The sequence below is a fragment of the Gobio gobio genome, assembly GCF_949357685.1.
Source record: "Gobio gobio genome assembly, chromosome: 17".
NCBI lineage: Eukaryota > Metazoa > Chordata > Actinopteri > Cypriniformes > Gobionidae > Gobio > Gobio gobio.
The window spans coordinates 41,338,639-41,357,062 of NC_137110.1; the positions used below are offsets into that span (position 1 = coordinate 41,338,639).

At 39.4% G+C, this 18,424-nt stretch overlaps 1 protein-coding gene across 1 annotated transcript in view; it reads right to left on the bottom strand.

The window, feature by feature from the left end:
• Positions 1-1,507: 1,507 nt before the first annotated feature.
• Positions 1,508-18,424, bottom strand: part of myh10 (myosin, heavy chain 10, non-muscle) — a 75,997-nt gene continuing 59,080 nt past the window's right edge. The window contains exons 20-42 of the mRNA XM_079841052.1: positions 18,228-18,388; positions 17,960-18,068; positions 17,645-17,776; positions 17,227-17,433; positions 16,956-17,093; positions 16,722-16,845; positions 16,468-16,639; positions 15,661-15,873; positions 15,277-15,421; positions 14,851-15,057; positions 14,245-14,349; positions 13,956-14,108; positions 13,441-13,689; positions 11,385-11,597; positions 9,945-10,157; positions 9,245-9,406; positions 7,250-7,378; positions 7,029-7,117; positions 6,495-6,618; positions 6,119-6,327; positions 5,904-6,012; positions 3,779-3,951; positions 1,508-1,915 (exon numbers count right to left, since the gene is read on the bottom strand). Of these exons, the coding sequence (XP_079697178.1) occupies positions 1,780-1,915; positions 3,779-3,951; positions 5,904-6,012; positions 6,119-6,327; positions 6,495-6,618; positions 7,029-7,117; positions 7,250-7,378; positions 9,245-9,406; positions 9,945-10,157; positions 11,385-11,597; positions 13,441-13,689; positions 13,956-14,108; positions 14,245-14,349; positions 14,851-15,057; positions 15,277-15,421; positions 15,661-15,873; positions 16,468-16,639; positions 16,722-16,845; positions 16,956-17,093; positions 17,227-17,433; positions 17,645-17,776; positions 17,960-18,068; positions 18,228-18,388 (3,672 nt within the window). The 3' untranslated portion in view covers positions 1,508-1,779. The remainder of the gene's footprint in view (positions 1,916-3,778; positions 3,952-5,903; positions 6,013-6,118; positions 6,328-6,494; positions 6,619-7,028; positions 7,118-7,249; positions 7,379-9,244; positions 9,407-9,944; positions 10,158-11,384; positions 11,598-13,440; positions 13,690-13,955; positions 14,109-14,244; positions 14,350-14,850; positions 15,058-15,276; positions 15,422-15,660; positions 15,874-16,467; positions 16,640-16,721; positions 16,846-16,955; positions 17,094-17,226; positions 17,434-17,644; positions 17,777-17,959; positions 18,069-18,227; positions 18,389-18,424) is intronic.

Sequence of the window (18,424 nt, forward strand, 5' to 3'; positions counted from 1 at the left end):
AACTCACTGTCATCTAGAAATAGTTACAGTATACAAGAGAAAAATCAGAGGAGAGACATTTGCAGTTGAACACCTGGTTGTCAACAGCCAGTCCAATAATAGAAGTGATAATATAGCAATAATAATGATAACTAGATCACGGATGATAAAGCTTTAAACCAAATGAAAACACACTTGCTCGTCGCTGCCAGAGGCAGAGGCTTCTTCATATCAAACCATCAACACTGATTTCCCTCAGGTCTTCATGAGAATACAAGGGACAGGAGACCTATATACTGGATATGATTCATAGCACAGTAAAATACAAAAGAACAAGAAAAAAGGGTTACATAGCATTTTTATTTCAATTGCCTTCAGCCAGTTTTGCCTTCATGTTATCGTTTCTTCATTACGGATATGTGACATACTTTCATGGATGTTTTCTAATTAGTGTCTAAGGCACTTTAAGAAACTCGTCATTAAATGCTAACAGTGAAACAGGTTAGTACGGTTTCTCCTCTTAATACAACTAGTGTTCAAAGCATCCCGTCCACAGCTAAACTCCACGCCAAACCCGCAGTCTTTAAAGAAGATGCTCTCGAGTTTAGGAAAATTCAGTGAAGTGCCTGTGAATTCACGTGTTCAGTATTTCCAGTTGCTTTCAGCGCTGATGAATGAGATCTCTCATCGACGTCTGGTCCTAACTGAAGCGCTTCAAATCCGCTTCCTTTGGTGGCTGTTTTCACTTGTAGTGTATCTAATGGAGCAGCTGGATTCGAGAAGTACCATCATTCGGTCACACATAGGGGGAAAACTAACCATAAAGTGAGTACATATGTAAAGGCGTGTAATGCTTCATCTTGGCATGCATTTGCATCCAGAATACGTCCTACTTCCTTTCCAGTTGAAGAGGCCTTATATGGCTTTTCTTATGATGTGCAGTTAAAAGCGATTCGCAGTTACATCCAAATTCTTAAAACACGAAACACCTTTGTCAGCCGAATCTCCCAAAGAAGATCAAACACGTCACTAACGTGGTGTCCAGCAGTACCGCTCGTGTTTGAACTATTTAATGCGTTTAAATGGTAATGAGATGCTGAAGTGAGCAGCTTTTTCACAGTTTTTTTTTCTTTTCTGGACCGTTTCAGATCCGGTCCAGTGCCACAGGACTTTATTTTCTTTAAATGTTGGCTTGTAGCGAACGAGCAGCACATGCATCTCAAATCGACCCAGAGCCGGCAGAACGTGTTTATCTGTACTGTACAACTATGATCCAATCGGTCACATTTGCTTAGCTAGCTGATGCTGATGGTCATTAAACTAATGCTCTTATGAATGAGCATATTCATGTACACAAAGCAAACTCTGATGTTTGAAATGCACTTTCTGTTGTGAGCGCAGTATTTTGTAGGCTACAGTCGCACTAATTGGTGTGTGGTCGCTGTCTTGAAGCATCTTGTATTTAGAACAAGGCAGAGTTGACGCTCCCTTGGTAGGGAGGGGATAGAAATGTAGGGCTGAGGGTAGCTTATGTCTGAGTGTGTGTGTGTGTGTGTGTGTGTGTGTGTGTGTGTGTGTGTGTGTGTGTGTGTGTGTGTGTGTGTGTGTGTGTGTGTGTGTGTGTGTGTGTGTGTGTGTAAGTGTTAGTGTGTGTGTGTGTGTGTGTCCACAACGCTCACTGGTCCTCTTTCTGTACCGCTCACCCCACATAGCTAAATGAGAAGAAATATGGTGCTGCAAGGTGTCATTTTGGAGAGGAGGAAGCAGTGGGGCTGGATGACCACAGGAGGGCGCTGGGCTCTACTCCGCTTGAGTCGGCTGGTTCTCGTTCAGGTCGCTGGCCTTGCTGTCTGCGTCATCATCAGAGAATTCTCCCTCCATCTGCAGCTGCCTGCGCCCAGAACGGCTCGATGAGAAGCTAACAGGACCTCCTCGTCTGCAGGAGAGAGCCGAAAACACATTAGGGATCACAACCCTTACTTTACTTTAGTGTTCTTTATTTACAGAGAGGATTTATTCATATTTTCAATTTCAGTAATGGTGTTATATGCTTTTGTCATAGTTATATTTCTATTTAGCGTTAATTTATTGTCGTTTTAGTCATTTTGGCATTTTTTATTAGAACTTACTGAAAAATGATTACATTTTCCCCCCAAAATTTAGTTTTGTTGTGGGGTTTTCTCTTCTTCATTTTTTTTATTATTTTTATTATTTCTATTTTTATAATTTTTTTTATATTTCAGTTTCAGTAATTTTGTTATGTGCTTTTGTGTCTTTTATTCGTTTTTTTTTAGACCCACATTACCCTCGATTTTTTATTTTGTAGAAACCATGGAAACACCAGAGACGCTTTAATATATTATGTGTTTTATTAGACAGTTTTCTGTCAATGAATATAGCTCAACACATCTTATTGTTTAAATCTTGTTTTCTTAATTGATTTATTTCTTGACCATGTTTTACCATGCCTAATATCGATCTCTTACTGCAGTGTGCAACAAGTGTCTCATATTTGCCGCGAAGCAAACGCACAGAGTAGCATTATAACAGAAATTCAACACACTCAAATATATTTAATATGATAAAACGGTGCGGTGTTATCCCACATACACATGAGCGGAAGAAGCGGAATCGCTCGTCTGCGGCACAATAAAAGCTCTGTGAAATCCAGGCATCATCAAGCTATGCCTAGTGGCGAAAAATTACATTGTGGCTTAAATTTTTTTTTCTTCAGTTTTAGTCATATTAGTACTTCAACTTATTTTTTTCGTTAAGGCAACATTTCTTTTAAGTAATTGTTTCATAATATTTATATTTTATTTAATTTCAGCTTGATTTTTTAGTTTCTGAAAATTATTTTTAATAGCTTTAGTTTTTGTTAACATTAACAAAACTGACCCAACCAATGAATGTATAATTTATACAACAATCAGTTGTGGTCCACCAATTAGATTGCCGTTCCAAAAGTGCTGCTATGGGACTGTAGTGTTTCACTGCTGACAAGACTTTGACCGTTTTTATGGTTGATCCAGCTTTTTTGGATCCATTTGGTGTCTGAAACAGCAGTGAATATCAGCACTGTTATGACCACACTGACAGTCAGGCCATTTCCTGCTTCATTAAACTGTAGGACATGATATGAAAGCACAAACATACATTTTAACATTACATCTAAAGCAGGGGTTCTCAAAGTCTACATTCAAAGGTCCAAAATCTAAATTTTCATCAATGTCAAAGGTCCGGAACAATTAATTATTACAAAACTTGTTTAATAAACATGCATAACAAATCAACACTAAGTTTTTGAAAAAAATAAAGTGCCTTTTGCATTCAAAATACATTAATAACAAGTGCAAAAGAGCGAAAATGCTGACACTTTAATTATTTGCCTGTTTAAAATGTCTCTGTTTTGTTTCATAGTGGCGTTTGACATTTCCACTCGTCTCGTGACAAATCAAACAGAACGGCTTTGTGCTGGATTGGGGCGAAATGAACGCATACTTCTCCGTCCAATAATCTTTGAAAATTCAAAGACGGTCAACTTTTTTCTTGGTCAACTTTTCTTTTCTTGGAAACTGACTTCATCTCAGTGAGCGTTTTAGATGGGTGAGGAGGATGTGTCGCCCACCCGATTGCGTCATAAGCTTGCTGGATGTCAGGACAACAATGTCACACAGGAAAACTTTAAAATGTCTCGCCTTTGCTTTCATTTCTGTGTACCAGACTCCGGACTTTGAGAAGTGCTGATCTAAAGTATTACAATGTATCGATATCTGACTGTATTGTCACGGGCCTATACCTGAGGCGGTTTTTGAGCGTGTTGACTTCCCGGCTCAGACCCTCACTGGCTTCGGTGGCATCGTCCAGCTCTCTCTGCAGCTTCCTGCGGGAAGCGTTAGCGCGAGTCGCCTCTTCCTCAGCCTCCTCCAGCTGCCGCTTCAGCTGCTTCATGCGGGAGTTTGCCTTTTCCATCTAAAGGCAAACAGAAGTTTTGAGTCTTTGATTTCAGGAGTTCATTTTATTGCTGTAAATGATGAGATGAGAGATCAACTATTAACCACAATTAGGACGGAGCGATACAACAACGATAATTATTGCAATATCATTTTCCTCGATAAACATAATATTGATCACTTATCAAACTTTTGTTATAATTGTATTCACTATGCAAATAATGCTGCACATGTAGCAGACCGCCGCACTGGTGCCAATACCAAACTGATAAGCGATGAAACATTAAACGGCAAATGCCCCAAACATGTAATGAAACAGAGCAGCTTGTTTGAACCACACAGAACATTTATCAGCTCGGTTCAAAACCCACCACACTGAGAAGCGTTCAAGTTCTCCCATACAAACCACAAATCAAATTCCTCGTGATTTATACTAGTTAAAGCCAGATGAAACAGCGCTGAAATTCCCAACAACACTGGCTCTGTTTTCTCCTGATTTTGGCGCCAGTGAGAAGGCTTTTCAATACACAAGACACCAACATTTACCATGATTTACACTAGTAGCACTGAAACCGTGGGATTGTGGGATATTCACATTATGTGTGCATAATTATTAGTCTTAAAGTAGTATTAGTATTTAATAGTAATAGTATAATTATAATATATTTTGTGCATTTGTATTAAAGGGTTGCTTCAGTGATTTAGCATTAAGCTTTGTATTTAAACTGGGTCATTTATGCAGTAGAAATGTGAAATTATTTTTGAATTTGGTGCTTTCTAGACTGAGAAAAGACAGAAAATGTATTTTTGTCTCATGTGGATGAAAGACAACAACTCCCAGAATGCACTTGCTTCGCTGCCCTACGAGGCCACTCCGTACACCGTCGTTTTGATCTTCATAGTAATACAATCATTTCGTTCAGTTAGAGAATAAACACTACAAAGTGTGAGTGAGACGAACGAAGGTCACGGCACAGACGCAGCAGTGTCAGATTTCATTCGAGCAGAGCAGAACTGACGTTAAGCGCCAGTCTGGCACGTTTTCAGATCGCATATGGAAGCTAAACTATCACAGGAATTCATTGAAAAGTTGAAACACTCACTTTACTCTGCACCGCACACCGTTATGATTGTCCGTGTGGCCGTCTGTGTCTTACATTCTGTGAGTGAGATCTCTCCCCTATGGGCGGGTTGATAACACACGGAACAGCTCCATCTATTGGCTGTAGTATTTAGCCTCTGGCCAAAAAACCCTCCGATGACGCAAAATGACGATATTTGCGTAATCGGAGGATTTTTTCCAGAAATAAAAGGCATAATTCTCTCGTCTCAGGGGGATATGAGGGGGGACAGTACCATAATTTGAATATACTACCAGGTTTCTACTGATACAAAGCCTAATGCTAAATCACTGAAAGGACCCTTTAATACATTTCTTTAGGCTACTGTTTTTCAGAACAAATACCAATATAGTTACTTTTTTACCATGGTAGTGAGATGCAATGCATGGTTTTACCTGTGGTTAACATGATCCAAATAATTTGGAAGACCAAATTTACCCTATAAAAATGAGGTTGTTACAATTTTTACAGATTTTACCGTTTTTGTTGATGAATCCCAACTCAAGCTACAGCCACTCAACTCAAGCTACTGTCGAATGTGCATTTCAAAGAGACAAAACTTTAAAGATTTGACATTTATGGTGATAAATATCGATATCGACTGTTATGAAATTTTTTTATTGTGATAATTTTTTTGGCAATATCCCCCAGCCCTAACCACGATTTATTGTCCATGATAATCAGGGTTGTAAATATGAAATTGAATACAGCTCTGAGAGCAAAGTGGGATACTCTGCACACAAAAAAATTCAGCTCCAAGGCCTCACTTTGTGCAAGACGATATTTCAACAAGCAGCTTAGGACCCAGTACAATTTGAGAATGAAGAATAGTATTTCTGGTTTCATTCACCTGCTCTTTGTACTGGTCAGCATGGCGACGCTCATCCTCCACTTGCATGAACACCTCTTTCAGTTTCTTCTCTGTGCGACGCACAATCTTATTTGCTGCTGCCCTCTCCCTGTGAAGCGCATAGATCATACATCATTAACAAACACCATTGGCACTTATTTGTGTTTTGGCAGATACAGAATGTGAAGTTAAATGTTTATTTCATTGTTGCTTACTTCGCTTCCTGTTCAAGTTGCTCCTCTAGCTGAATAATCTTGGCCTCCAGGGCGGCGATAGAGGCCTTGAACTTTGATTTGATGGATCCCTCCAGTTCTTGCAGTTTGGCCTTCAAATCTTTGTTTTGCCGCTCCAGCTGCTGACGGGCGTTCTCGCTCTTCTGGGCGGCACTGCGCTCTCCTGCCAGCTCTGTGTTCAAGGTATCCACCTGAAAATTCAGACATAACAGCTGTTACTAGAGATGTAAAATGTAACTAACACATTAGATTACGCATCTTACAAAGCTCCCAAGCACATAGAGCTTTGAGAACAGGCCAAGTTTAACTGCATTGAAAACAGTTTGCTATAATTACAGTAGCTTCCTCAACACTGCACCTGCATAGTGGTCTTGCGGAAGCGATCGTTGAGGAGCTCCATGTTGCTTTGTTCCTCCTCAAGCTCTTCTTCCAGCTGGGCGATACGAGCCTCCAGCCTCCTCTTCTCATCCAGGAGGGCTGCCCTGAAGGAAAACAAACGTGAATAAATGATCAAACTTGTTTGTGAAAAAAACTATGAACAGAAGAGCAAATTAATTTATAGTAGAATATATTAAAGCCAGCATGAAATAGAAATTCTTCTGATCATCTTTTCTTCCCTATTCTGATGTACGTTTTTTTACCGAGTGCATCCAGAATTACATTAAATCAAAATTAACTTTGCACAAACATTACTAGTCTTATGGTGAACAATTTATCCGTTAATCCACAGGAAAAAAAAGTTTTTCTTTATAATCCTCATAAATCCTTCATCAGTTCCCCCTTGGAAGGGCATTCCTATTCCGCTTCAGTCAGAAATACATCACAACACTGAAGTCAGCGGCAACTTCCGGTTCACTCTAACTTTAAGAAACTTTGCAGCACAATGACTCACTTTCCAGAGGCGCTGTTAGAGATCTCATCTGCCAGCTCATCTCTTTCCTGTTCTGCGTGACGTCTGCCTCGCTCTGAAGATGCCAGGTCCTAAAAACACAAATCACCACCAAATCATAAAAACTTGCCAGTGTAACTAATCTCATTTATAACAGTGTGTGGAAAAACAAGCTTCAGAAAGGATTTTTCCAATGTATTTCAGGCTGTGCAGTGTCGACTCACCTCTTGCAGCTGCAGAATCTCAGCCTCGAGACTCTTGAGTTTCTTCTCATTCTCCTTAGACTGAGCGAAGATCTCATCACGAGATGTGCGCGCCTCCTCAAGCTCTCTCTGATAATCCTTCGTCTGGGCCTGTTTTGAAGAGATGTTGCCGTCTGTGCTTCTCACATTTTGTTGTATCTCTGCACTAATTCTTGTGACTTAATATTATAAGTCACAGTAATACAGTCAGTAGGGCTGGGCAAAAATATATATTTTTCAATTATTTGTTTTTTAAAAAGTGGTCGATTCAATATCGATACTCAAAAGCAATGAATTGATTTTTTTTTCTCCATATATACATTTCCATGAACATTGAAAATATTATCTGCTTAACGTGAATCTTAACATGGGTGATGCAGATGCGCCTTTCAACATGAAAGACGTTCCCGGACAGTTGAAGCAACTGTCAGTGTCAGATCGGGCCAGTGCTCGGTCATGAAACATTATCATTTGCATGTTTTTATACATTCAAACTCAGTTCAGTACTTGTGCGCTGTGCGAGAAGTTTTGTGCGCACACATCCGAAGCATGCGCACAGACAGCTTGAGTTTTCTTTCACGTCTTCTTGTGCTTGAATGGATAAATTCATACAAAACTATGTCAAAATGCCCATCTTGGCAAGTATCCTAGTAAACTTAGTTGGTTAAGGCTTAAAGGAAATGTATGTAAGACTATGGCCAAAACTGGTACTGCAATCAATTTCAAATTACTGTAGAGCGGTGTATCCCCTCTCCCCCTCCCCCCGACTCAAGGTTGCCAGATAGGCTGCAGGATCCAGCAGGAACGTAGGCTGCTACAAGGAGCTTCCAAAGGCAAGTGACGAGTCCTACACAGCAAATTTTTTTTTTTCATTGTCATGACGTTTTTCTGATTCATAACGAGGTCTTTTAGGTTTCGTAAAGTTCTATTTTGTATCCAAAACGTTTGTAGCTGCAGCTGTGGTAACTAGAGCAGAGCTGGCAACCCGGATGCCGAAACACTACCGACTTTGTGATTGGTAGATAGGTGGAGGGTGGCGCTTCAGGCCAAAACACAACATGTCAACATCAACTTCACTTTTAAATGACAATATCCTGGCCGGACTACTGTTGTCAGTGATATAAGTTTTTGAAATTAACATGATTTCTTAATGTCTAGTGACATATCAGGACGATTTTATGATTAATTGAAATACATTTCTTACATACAGTTCCTTTAAGTAAACGCATGCAGCAGAGAAAGACAGCAGCAGGACTATTAGGCTGTTGTCACTGTCATTCATGTTAATCAAACAAGAAAAGGCAAAGAAAAAAATTACTCACTGCTCTTGACAAAGACTTTTGTAACTAATAAGGATTAATCTAGATTTTATTTATATAGACTATGCAGTGTTGTTTTAAATTTGATTATTCAGTTCCTGATAACTACTGTTAGACCTACCTGACAAACCCGAAAAACACTTATTTCATTTGTATCTTTATTCCATTGTATTCATTTATTTGTGCTATTGTTTGTAGTTTGATTTTTTTGTTCTTATTTTATTATTGAGTATTTACTTGTCTTTAATAATGTTTGAAATGTATGCAAGTTAGATACTTATAGCTTTAACTGTGTTAACAATTGGAATCGAGAATTGTAAAATTGTATTTAAAAAACCTTATTGCAAATGCAAGACAAGGCTACATGGGTCAAAAACAGCAAAAACAATAACTATTTAATTTATTTATTCTTTTTTTGTGGTGGGGGCAATGAAAACTATTCATTGAATTAAATCAAGAATTTAATTGAACTGAGATGCGAATCAGAATAGAAATGAATCGGGACATCTGCATCAATACCCAGCCCTAGTAGTCAGTGGCGCTTTAGTTGCTAGGAGCTTTTGAAGATAAACAGAATAAATGTGTAATTTCTTGGATTATCATTAGCGTGTCATCATATTTCTGAGCATGAACAGCAGCATTGTCGGTAAGATTCTACCTGGAGTTTGCGTAGCTGTTTAATGGCTTCATCACGGGCCTTGTTTGCAGCCTCGATCTGAGATTCCACATCTTTGAGGTCCATCTCCAGTTTCTTCTTGGCAGCTACGGCAAGAGCCCTCTGCTTCCTTTCATCTTCAAGCTCCGCCTCCATCTCACGCACCTGAAGGTACAGGGCTCATGAATCAAAACGCTGCGCAAGATAGGTTTGTCTCATACAAAAACGTGTTGCTGTCTTACCTAAAGGTATTAACCCTTTACTGAACAATGCTGCCACAAGACCATTTAATCATGCACATGATCCATATAAAATGGTTAATAATTAAAAATTAACTCTGAATGAATTTTTTTTATAAAATATTATCCCAAATATTATTTAAGAAATGAGACCCATTTAAAAAACAAAGAAAAATGCACAAATCTATAAATTAAAGGTGCAATAAGCAATTTCTGAGAAACACTGTTGATATTGGAAATCGAAACATCCCTTCATTTCTCTGCCCCTAAAATAGCAAACAAGCTATGCACAGGCAACCAATAACAGCTGCTGCATCACAGTTTTTGCAAGTATGGATGAATCAGCTGTTATCCAACAGAATATCTTGGTTCCAGTTAAATTAATGGAAACTGGGATCAGTCAATATATCTCCTTTAATCTTAAATAAATGGATAATCTTCATCCTCAAATGACTTCCACTCACCTGTTTGACCAGTGCTCTCTTCTTTTCCTCGTTCTGCTCGTCTCTGGCCTGCAGGTCTCGGTCAAACTGGGCCTTCATGGCCTGCATGTTGACCTCCAGACGCAGCTTGGCATCCTCTGTGGCCTGTAGTTCGTCCTCCAGCTCCTCTAGCTGAGTGCGCATCTCCTCCACCTGCTGCTCCAGCGTGCGTTTGGACTTCTCCAGCTCATGGACCTACGGATTACAGAACGTAAATAAATACACAGTAACAGTGTCCTAACCGGTCACATCATAATCAAGTGCCAAATGATAAATCCAGGATTCACACCATTTTAAACAATGAGTGTGCATGACATCAATTCATGTCTTCAAGTCTTTAATTCATGATCACTCAACATTTCTAAAAAAATATTTTATAGAGATTGCTGAGGAAGATTTCCCTTTTTTTTACATTTTAAATTAGAAATGTAAAATTTTTCTGATTACTTTTAACATTTGCATTTCCATGACATCATGGCTACAGCCACCACAACGCATTTTATTGTTTGCTTAGCACTGCACAATTAATCAAAATAAAACCTAAATCGTGATATCGAAGGCTGCGATTTAATGAAATAAACATACATGCTGCATGTTTCAGAGTGAAGCGCAGCACTGTGTACTTACATGTGAGCAACTCATTATCCACAGCTGTTTGCAGCGGCTCTGTTTCTTCTACTAGTCTAGTAGTTTCTTCTCTGCATCTACTAGTTTGGATCGCTTTAACATGCATTTGGGAACGCCACATGCGCTCACCCATCTTCCCATACTTGTAATGAGAAGCACTTAAGAAACTTTAAGGGTTCTGTGTGGTTATGCGTCAAAATAAAACTGATGGTTTCACATTTGAAAATCAAGAAATTAAGACGGCCAAAAATATCCGTACTGTAATTTTACAAGTATAATGGAAAATTATTGTTACATTATTATTTTTCATAAATACTTGTTTTTTTATTTTACAGTAAAATATTACAATAGTAGTATTCTTCATTTTGTTTTTATTAAAAATATTATTATTTTTATTTATTTATTATTATTCAGCATTTTGGCTAAATTGTGCATCCCTACAAACAACCACAGTAAACCTGGAAATTGCAAATCACAATTAATTGCTCCACATGCTGTATATTAAACATGCATATGTTCCGACTGGCTGATTTTGTTGCTAAGTATTCTGTTGTCAGTGATGGCACGCAAATTACATGACACCTGAAACTTGCTGCCTCACACTTGGTTAGCACATGCTGTAGGGTGTCAGCACATTATGAGGTCTCAAATCAAATACAGCTGACTAAATCTGCTGTTTACAAAACACCAAAGAATCTTTAAACATGAGGATGATGAATTCAACCATTACCACATAATAAATAGTACAAACTTCATTACCCTCATAAAACAGTCCAATAATATACAGTAACTTACATTCTTGCCTACGTCATCCTTGGAACTCATCAAATCCTCCATCTCGGCTCTGAGCTGCTTGTTGAGCCTCTCAAATTCCTCTTTAGCCTCCAGAGCTTCATCCAGGGCTCGGGCCATAGATAGAGCTTTGGTATCCTTCTCTCTAGCCTCTGCCTCAGCACGGTCTCTCTCCTCAGCGTAACGTGCAGAGATGTTCTTCTCTTCCGCCAGCATCTATCATACACAATTACCATTATAAAAAAAAAAATCAAAAAAAAAAAAATCACACAACTATTAAAGGGGTCATAGAATGACATTTTTGTACAAGTTAATATGATTCTTTAGTGTCTAAATGAAAAGTTTGTAATATACTTTAATTAAAAATTCTCATTAGTATTGTAAGAAAACACTCATTTTACCTGGTCAAAACCAGCTCAGTTTTCAGCAAGTCATTTCAGTGTATGTGACTTTAAATGATAACGAGCTTTGCTCACGCGCCCCCTCTGCTCTGTGGGGCGTTCGGTTCGACCCGACACAACACCACAACACACGTGGAGTGTTGCCTTGACAACATTTGAGGGTATATTTTCGAGAAATAATGGCAACGGGAGTCTCTGAGGACACATCTGAGCAACCTTATCATTTTGAACCGGAGTCGGACCAGGAACAGATGACGAACCCATCGAAGTTCGAACAGGACGTTTCTGAATGGTTGGTTAACGTCATGTCACTTTGATCTATCTTTGTACCGACAGAGTAGTGTAGTTGCTATGTGTTTACTGATGTGTTAGTTCATTGACAGATTGATGTTATGTTATAAGATTTTTTTTTTTACATTACTTCTTAATCAGTAACAGACACCGTTATAAACCATGTACAAAAGTAAGCTTAGTGTAGTGTTACCACGTTAACTTTATCACCTGAGTACACAGTTTGTAATAACAAACATAACGCGTTGTTCATTATAAACGTGGGATTATGAATTATATTGAGAACGTCATACACAGAAAGCATGCCGTAATGTAACTTACCCTGTAAACTTTAGCCTCATTCATCGTGAAGCGTGCAAGCGATTTGCAAAGATTAATATAAAGGTTAATAAAACGTTACACTCACATCTTCCTGAGGTGCAGCAGGAACACAATCCTTTTTTCAAGAGCAGCTTATTAGCAAAACCTGCTTTATACTGACGCTCGTTTATAAAGCAGTCTGCTGAGAAATGATTCGCGCAAACATTGACGTTGATCGGGGGAATATTCCCTTCTAAAACAAAACTCAGCAGCCACTGGGTCTTCAGCAGTTCGGATTTAGGAACATCAAAATGACTGCTGTGTTCGTTCTTACACCCAACAACACAACACCACAATCGCTTAGACGCCATTCTGCTCCAGAGTATCAACAATGGCGGACTGATGACAGCTCGCTCAGGGCGGGTCTGTGTTGAAACGCTGCTGTCAATCAACAATCTTAGGAGGGGCGTACACCGTGTAACATCACACGATCAGACGGCTCGATTTGAGACAGGGGAAAATATATAAGGAGATAAAAAAAAAACACTGGATGTATTTTTATCATTATAGGATGGTTGTGTACAGGCACTGCCAACACACATTTCCGTATAATCAACTTGTAAAAGTGCATGTACCATTATATGACCCCTTTAAAAAAGCGTAAAAGGATAGTTCACCTAAAATTAAACTCATCAGTTACTCACCCACCCTCATGTTGTTGCGCAAACAAGACTTTCATTCATCTTTTATTCATCTAGCACAAATTAAGATATTTAAAATGAAACCTGGGAGATTTCTTTCCCTAAATTGAAAGTTCATTCCACCAAAACTGATGCTTTAAAAAGTTAATAAAGACATTGTTCCATTTACCATATTTTATATGCTCTATGTATGTGCGTTGATCTGTTAATATGTGAATAAAAACTTAAATTAAATCGGTTCATCATATAAAGTGACTGTATCTTTTAGGAAGACTTCTATGGGTTTGGATCAACATGACGGTGAGTAAATGATAAAAGAATTTGTATTTTAGGTGAACTACACCTTTAAGCAAACCCAATTCATACCTGGTCAAACTTCTTCTGTTTCTTCTCTAGGTTTGAGACGATCTGTCTCTGGTGGTCCAGGTCCACCATAAGGTCATCAAGCTCCTGCTGCAGTCTGTTCTTGGTTTTCTCCAGTTTGTCAAAAGCGATGGCCTTTTCCTCTAGCTTCTGACTGGTCCCCTCCATGTCCTTCTGCAGCTTCCTCTTGACCTCCTCCAGACCCTCAAGAGTTCCCACATCATCCTCCAGTTTCTTCTTTGTCTCAACCAGCTATGCAAAAAAGGAGTATTACATTGGAGTGCTTTTCTTTGTAAAGGTTTTAGTAAAGATACCCTTTCCGAGCAGAAGTCTAAAAATAAAATGTTTACATCACACACTTTTGTCCTCAAACATGACAGGCTTTGTGAGTTTCTTTGCAAACATGAAATTTGCAGATTAACACCTCATTAATGAATGTGTCAACTGATGCGCCGGATGTTGATATGAACTGACATGTCGTGTGTCCTCATTAAAAAATATGGAGTGATTGTGTGTACCTGGGCTTGTAGTGTTGCCAATTGTTTCTCCAGGTTCCTTCGTGCCTCCTCTTCCTCCTCCTGCTGCTCCACAAGGTTATTCTTCTCCTCCTCGAGCTGACGGATACGGCTGCTCAGGTTTAGCTTCTGACGCGTCTCCTCTTGAAGCAGCTCCTACATACATAATATTAAACAACGGTTTTTATTAAATCAGAGCAGATTTTATTGCGGTTTCAACAATAAAATTACAGGTCAACATTGTTGGTCGTTACTAGATCAAATCCTTCAGCAGTTTGTAGAGACACTTTACCTGAGTGTCCTGAAGCTGACTCTCTAGGCTAGTGGCGTCTTTGGCCAGCTTTATTCCCTTCTTCTCAGCATCTTCCAAAAGAGAAGAAACATTGTCCAGCTCCGCCTGCAACAAATGACAAACATAAACATTTTAGCATTGGAGGGATATTTCACATGTACCCTGGATTCTGATCCATTTCAGTGTACAAGGACATATAACCACAAACACAGAACTGACCAGAATTGTTCAATGATATGTGCTCTTAAAGTTTTTTTAAAGCTTATATATAAATATGACTAGATAATTATAATATTTTTATATTTAATAATAATGGTAACACTTTACAATAATATGCATTAACTAACGGAAACATATTCATTTGCTACCATAACAATAATTTTGTTTTAACAGTACTTTTGCTTAATTAAATTGCAGTCTTCACAATATGATAATCACTCCAAACCATTAGTCTGTAAAATCAACTGGAACAACTGTGATCTGTAGTTCATGTGAGGGGGGAGGGAGTGTACCGGTAGTTTATGAAACTGAGTGTAACAGAAATTATGACAGGAAGTATAACAGCACTAACTTGTAGCTTATGTGACACCGTGTAACAGCACTGACCTGTAGTTTGTGGGAGCGGTCTGAAAGTTCTCCTTTAACCTTTTCTCCCTCACTGAAGCGGGCCATAAACTCCTGCAGCTGAGCCTCAAGTTTCTTTCTCTTGTGCTCCGATTCAGACTTGGCCTGCTGCAAACTCTTCACATCACTGACCAGCTCCTTATTATCACTCTCCAGAGTCTGTTTGTTTTTCTCCAAATTCGACTTAACCTAATGTTAACAGACAGACAGACAGTGTGTGAGAGAGCCAGGTTTTTGCCTGACCTGTATCAACAGGAGACTGTACCACATTCAATCACTGAAGGAGGAAATGAATTCCAAACACATCATTCTTGACAGCAGCCGTCTGGCAGCGTTCCAGGCAAGACATTACAACTGAAATGGCTCCATACAGTAATGAGTCATTTAGTCTTCATCTCTATGGCTTACTCTCTTGGCCTGCTCCAGCTGCTCAGATATCTCCTCCAGAGCGGTGCTGTGCCTCTGTCTCATCTCCTGGATCTGAGACTCATGGTTTTTCGTCTCATCATCGATGGCCTTTTTCAGCTCTGCCACCTCCTGCTCTCGTTTGGTCCTTTATGAGCAAAGACACATTATTAGGTGAGACACATTTGGGGATACCAATTAACTGAATCATGGTTTTATTTAGCTCCGAGATTAATGGGAAGTCACTATTTGCGCAACACGCAACTTGAACCTGCAATGAGTCTGCAGCATGCATGCTAATCACTGCACCACGACTCTAGGGTTTTAATATAAGAGCTCCGATGTTAATTTCCTTTTGTGGTAGATTGGATTTAGATCCTCTTGTACCTCAGCTCCTGCTGGGCGGCGGTGGTGTCGAGGGTGTCTTCCAGCTCAGTCTTCAGAGCCTCCAGTTCCTCACTCAGATCTCTCTTGAGTTTTTCAGCTTTGTTTCTGGCTGCTTTCTCAGACTCCAGATCCTCCTGCAGCTCAGCTATTTGGGCCTGCAGCTCCCGTACTTGCTTCAGGGCGTTGTTTTTCTGAGCGACCTCCTCATCACCTCTGTGGAACAACCAACATAAGCAGAGATCATTAGCAAAACGATGCATGCTTAGGGGTTATACACTTTTGTTTACAAACTTTTTCTGATTCTGAGTTTAAAATCTAAGCTAATTTTGCTACCGTATCTTTAAGACTATTTGTAAATAACCTCTGTTGACTGGTATATTTCTTGACATGTGAAATTTTACTTATTACTAAATGGGTGTTTGGAAACATTTGCCATCATCAATGCTGAAAGAGATTTTGCTGCTTATTTTTTTTGGGAAAACATACTCTACCGTTCAAAAGTTTTTGGTAAGAAAGAATACAAGTGGAATACAAGAGACGTAAAGAATCCAAACTTTTGAACTACAAAATCATTTCAGGATTACACAAATGTTAACAAACGCAAAGGTCAAGAATTAAAAAAAATTCCATGACTAATATACCAATTTATCTGATTCCATCATAAATTTAGCCGACCATAAGTTATTGTTTAGACATAGATTCTAGATGACAGCCAAACTATTTTGGATCAACTATTATATTTTATTTTGCTCATTAAAAATAACTCCTTTTCCTCTTTCTTATTATGTGCTCTTCGCTGATCTTCACCTGGTCAGTATAGCCTGCAGTTCCTCTTCTTTCTTGGCCAGTTGGATCTTGAGTTCCTCAATTTGGGCCTGCAGCTCCGCTATCTGGTCTTGTAGGTCTGTGGTCTCGCCATCCAGCTTTCTTTTGGCTTTCTCAAGCTCTTGCCTTGTCTTCTCTTCTTTCTTTAGACGCTCTGATGGTCAAATGCGCAAACACAAACATGTAAATCTCATTGTTACTTTAATAAAATGATCCATATTCAACCCTGTCCTCACCTTCCAGGTCCACCATCATCATTTCTTGCTTGTTTTTCACTTTGCCAAGGTTCTTGGCCTTCTCTTCTTCCTCAGTCAGCTGGGAGGTCATCTCACTGACACGGTCCTCCAGGAGTTTTTTCTCCTGAGGGAAAGGGAAGGAAGAAAGAGTTCAGTTTTCTCAAAGTTCTTGTCTGCGCATCCATTGTGCCCTGGGCTACATTTTGTTTCAGGAAGTTTGACAACAACACTGACCTTTAGAAATTTGGAGTTCTGGTCCTCCAACAGCAGAATATCTTCCTCCATCTTCTTTATCTTGGCTTCAGCAGTTACCTTCTCCAACTGAAGCTTCTGTCGGGCAGCCTCTTCTTCATCAAGCTGTTCTTCTAGGTCCTATAAGACATACACACACTTGTGGTTTATGGACAGCAATAGTGGTTACTACTTACTACAGAAGTTTTAGATACAGATTTACTATTTTTCGTTTATAAGACCCAAGATTATATTTTCCCAATTATGTAGTCACCGTTATGTGTGACTGCATTTTCTTCTTCTCATTCTGCAACGATTGGTTCCTCTCCTCTTCCTCCTCCACGCGGGACTCCAGGTCATGAAGAATCTCCTCCAGCTCTTGTTTTTTAGCCACCAGGCGAGCCCTCATCTCTTCAGCTTCAGCAAACAATTCTGTCTCTGCCTGTAGTTGCTCTGCCAAGATGTTTTTCTCCTCCAAGAGCTGAAACGAACATCACACAAGATCTTTTCTTGGTTTCAAGATCATGGACATTCCATTACATGCAGAACATGTGTTACAACGATTTTAGCAAGCATGTGCTCACAGGTGTACATATATACCATCTATGTTATAATGACTTTGAATGTGACTCATTAAATCAGATATTTTGTCCAAACAGAGAGAGCAGGTGAGTTGTAATGTCTGTGCTAACCTGCGTGTGTTTCCTCTCCATTTCGACCAATTCACTCTCCACTTTCACCTGCCTCTCCTTCACTTTAATGAGCTCCTCATCTTTGGCCTGCATTTCTTCCTCCTGACGGGTCACCTGAAGAAGAGGTTTCACCTGCAGACACAGTTGTAATGCATGTCTCAATTGAAAACTATTCACAATCATACTGCAAATCAGTTGTTAAAGAGTCTATTTCTCTTGCAACCACATAGACAGATTTTACTCAGAAATGTACACAAAAGCTAGTCAAATCATTCCAACAGTTATGTAAACAGTCTCTTTTAAAAAGAGACCAACCTTGGTGAAGAGTCTCCACCACTGCCAGTGGCGTAGTTTCAGGTAGGCGGCACAGTTTCTCTGGAGGACTTTCAAAGCACTTAGCTGCTGCTGTTTTTTAGCAAAGGCTCTGAGGAACACAACCACAAAACAGCAGCAGTTCACTGACAAGGTCTCATAAGGATATTTTTCATATATTGTGATCTCTACACTATAAACAGTAAGAGCTGCGTTTTACCACTGGCCCTTTAAGACCAGATTTAGATCACCCATTTGCATTTGGACTTACTTGCGAGCCAGGTATCCTCGACAGACCGACTGAAAGTAGATGATGATATCGGTTATTTTTAGGTCTCTCTCTTCCTCCAGGTGTGCCAAAACTCCAGTGCGGAAGAAGATCTTACTCTGACCGATCCGGTAGAGGTTTGGGTCTAACTCCAAGGCTCGGATCTACAGATGACAATGTTAGTTGAGAATTAGTATTTA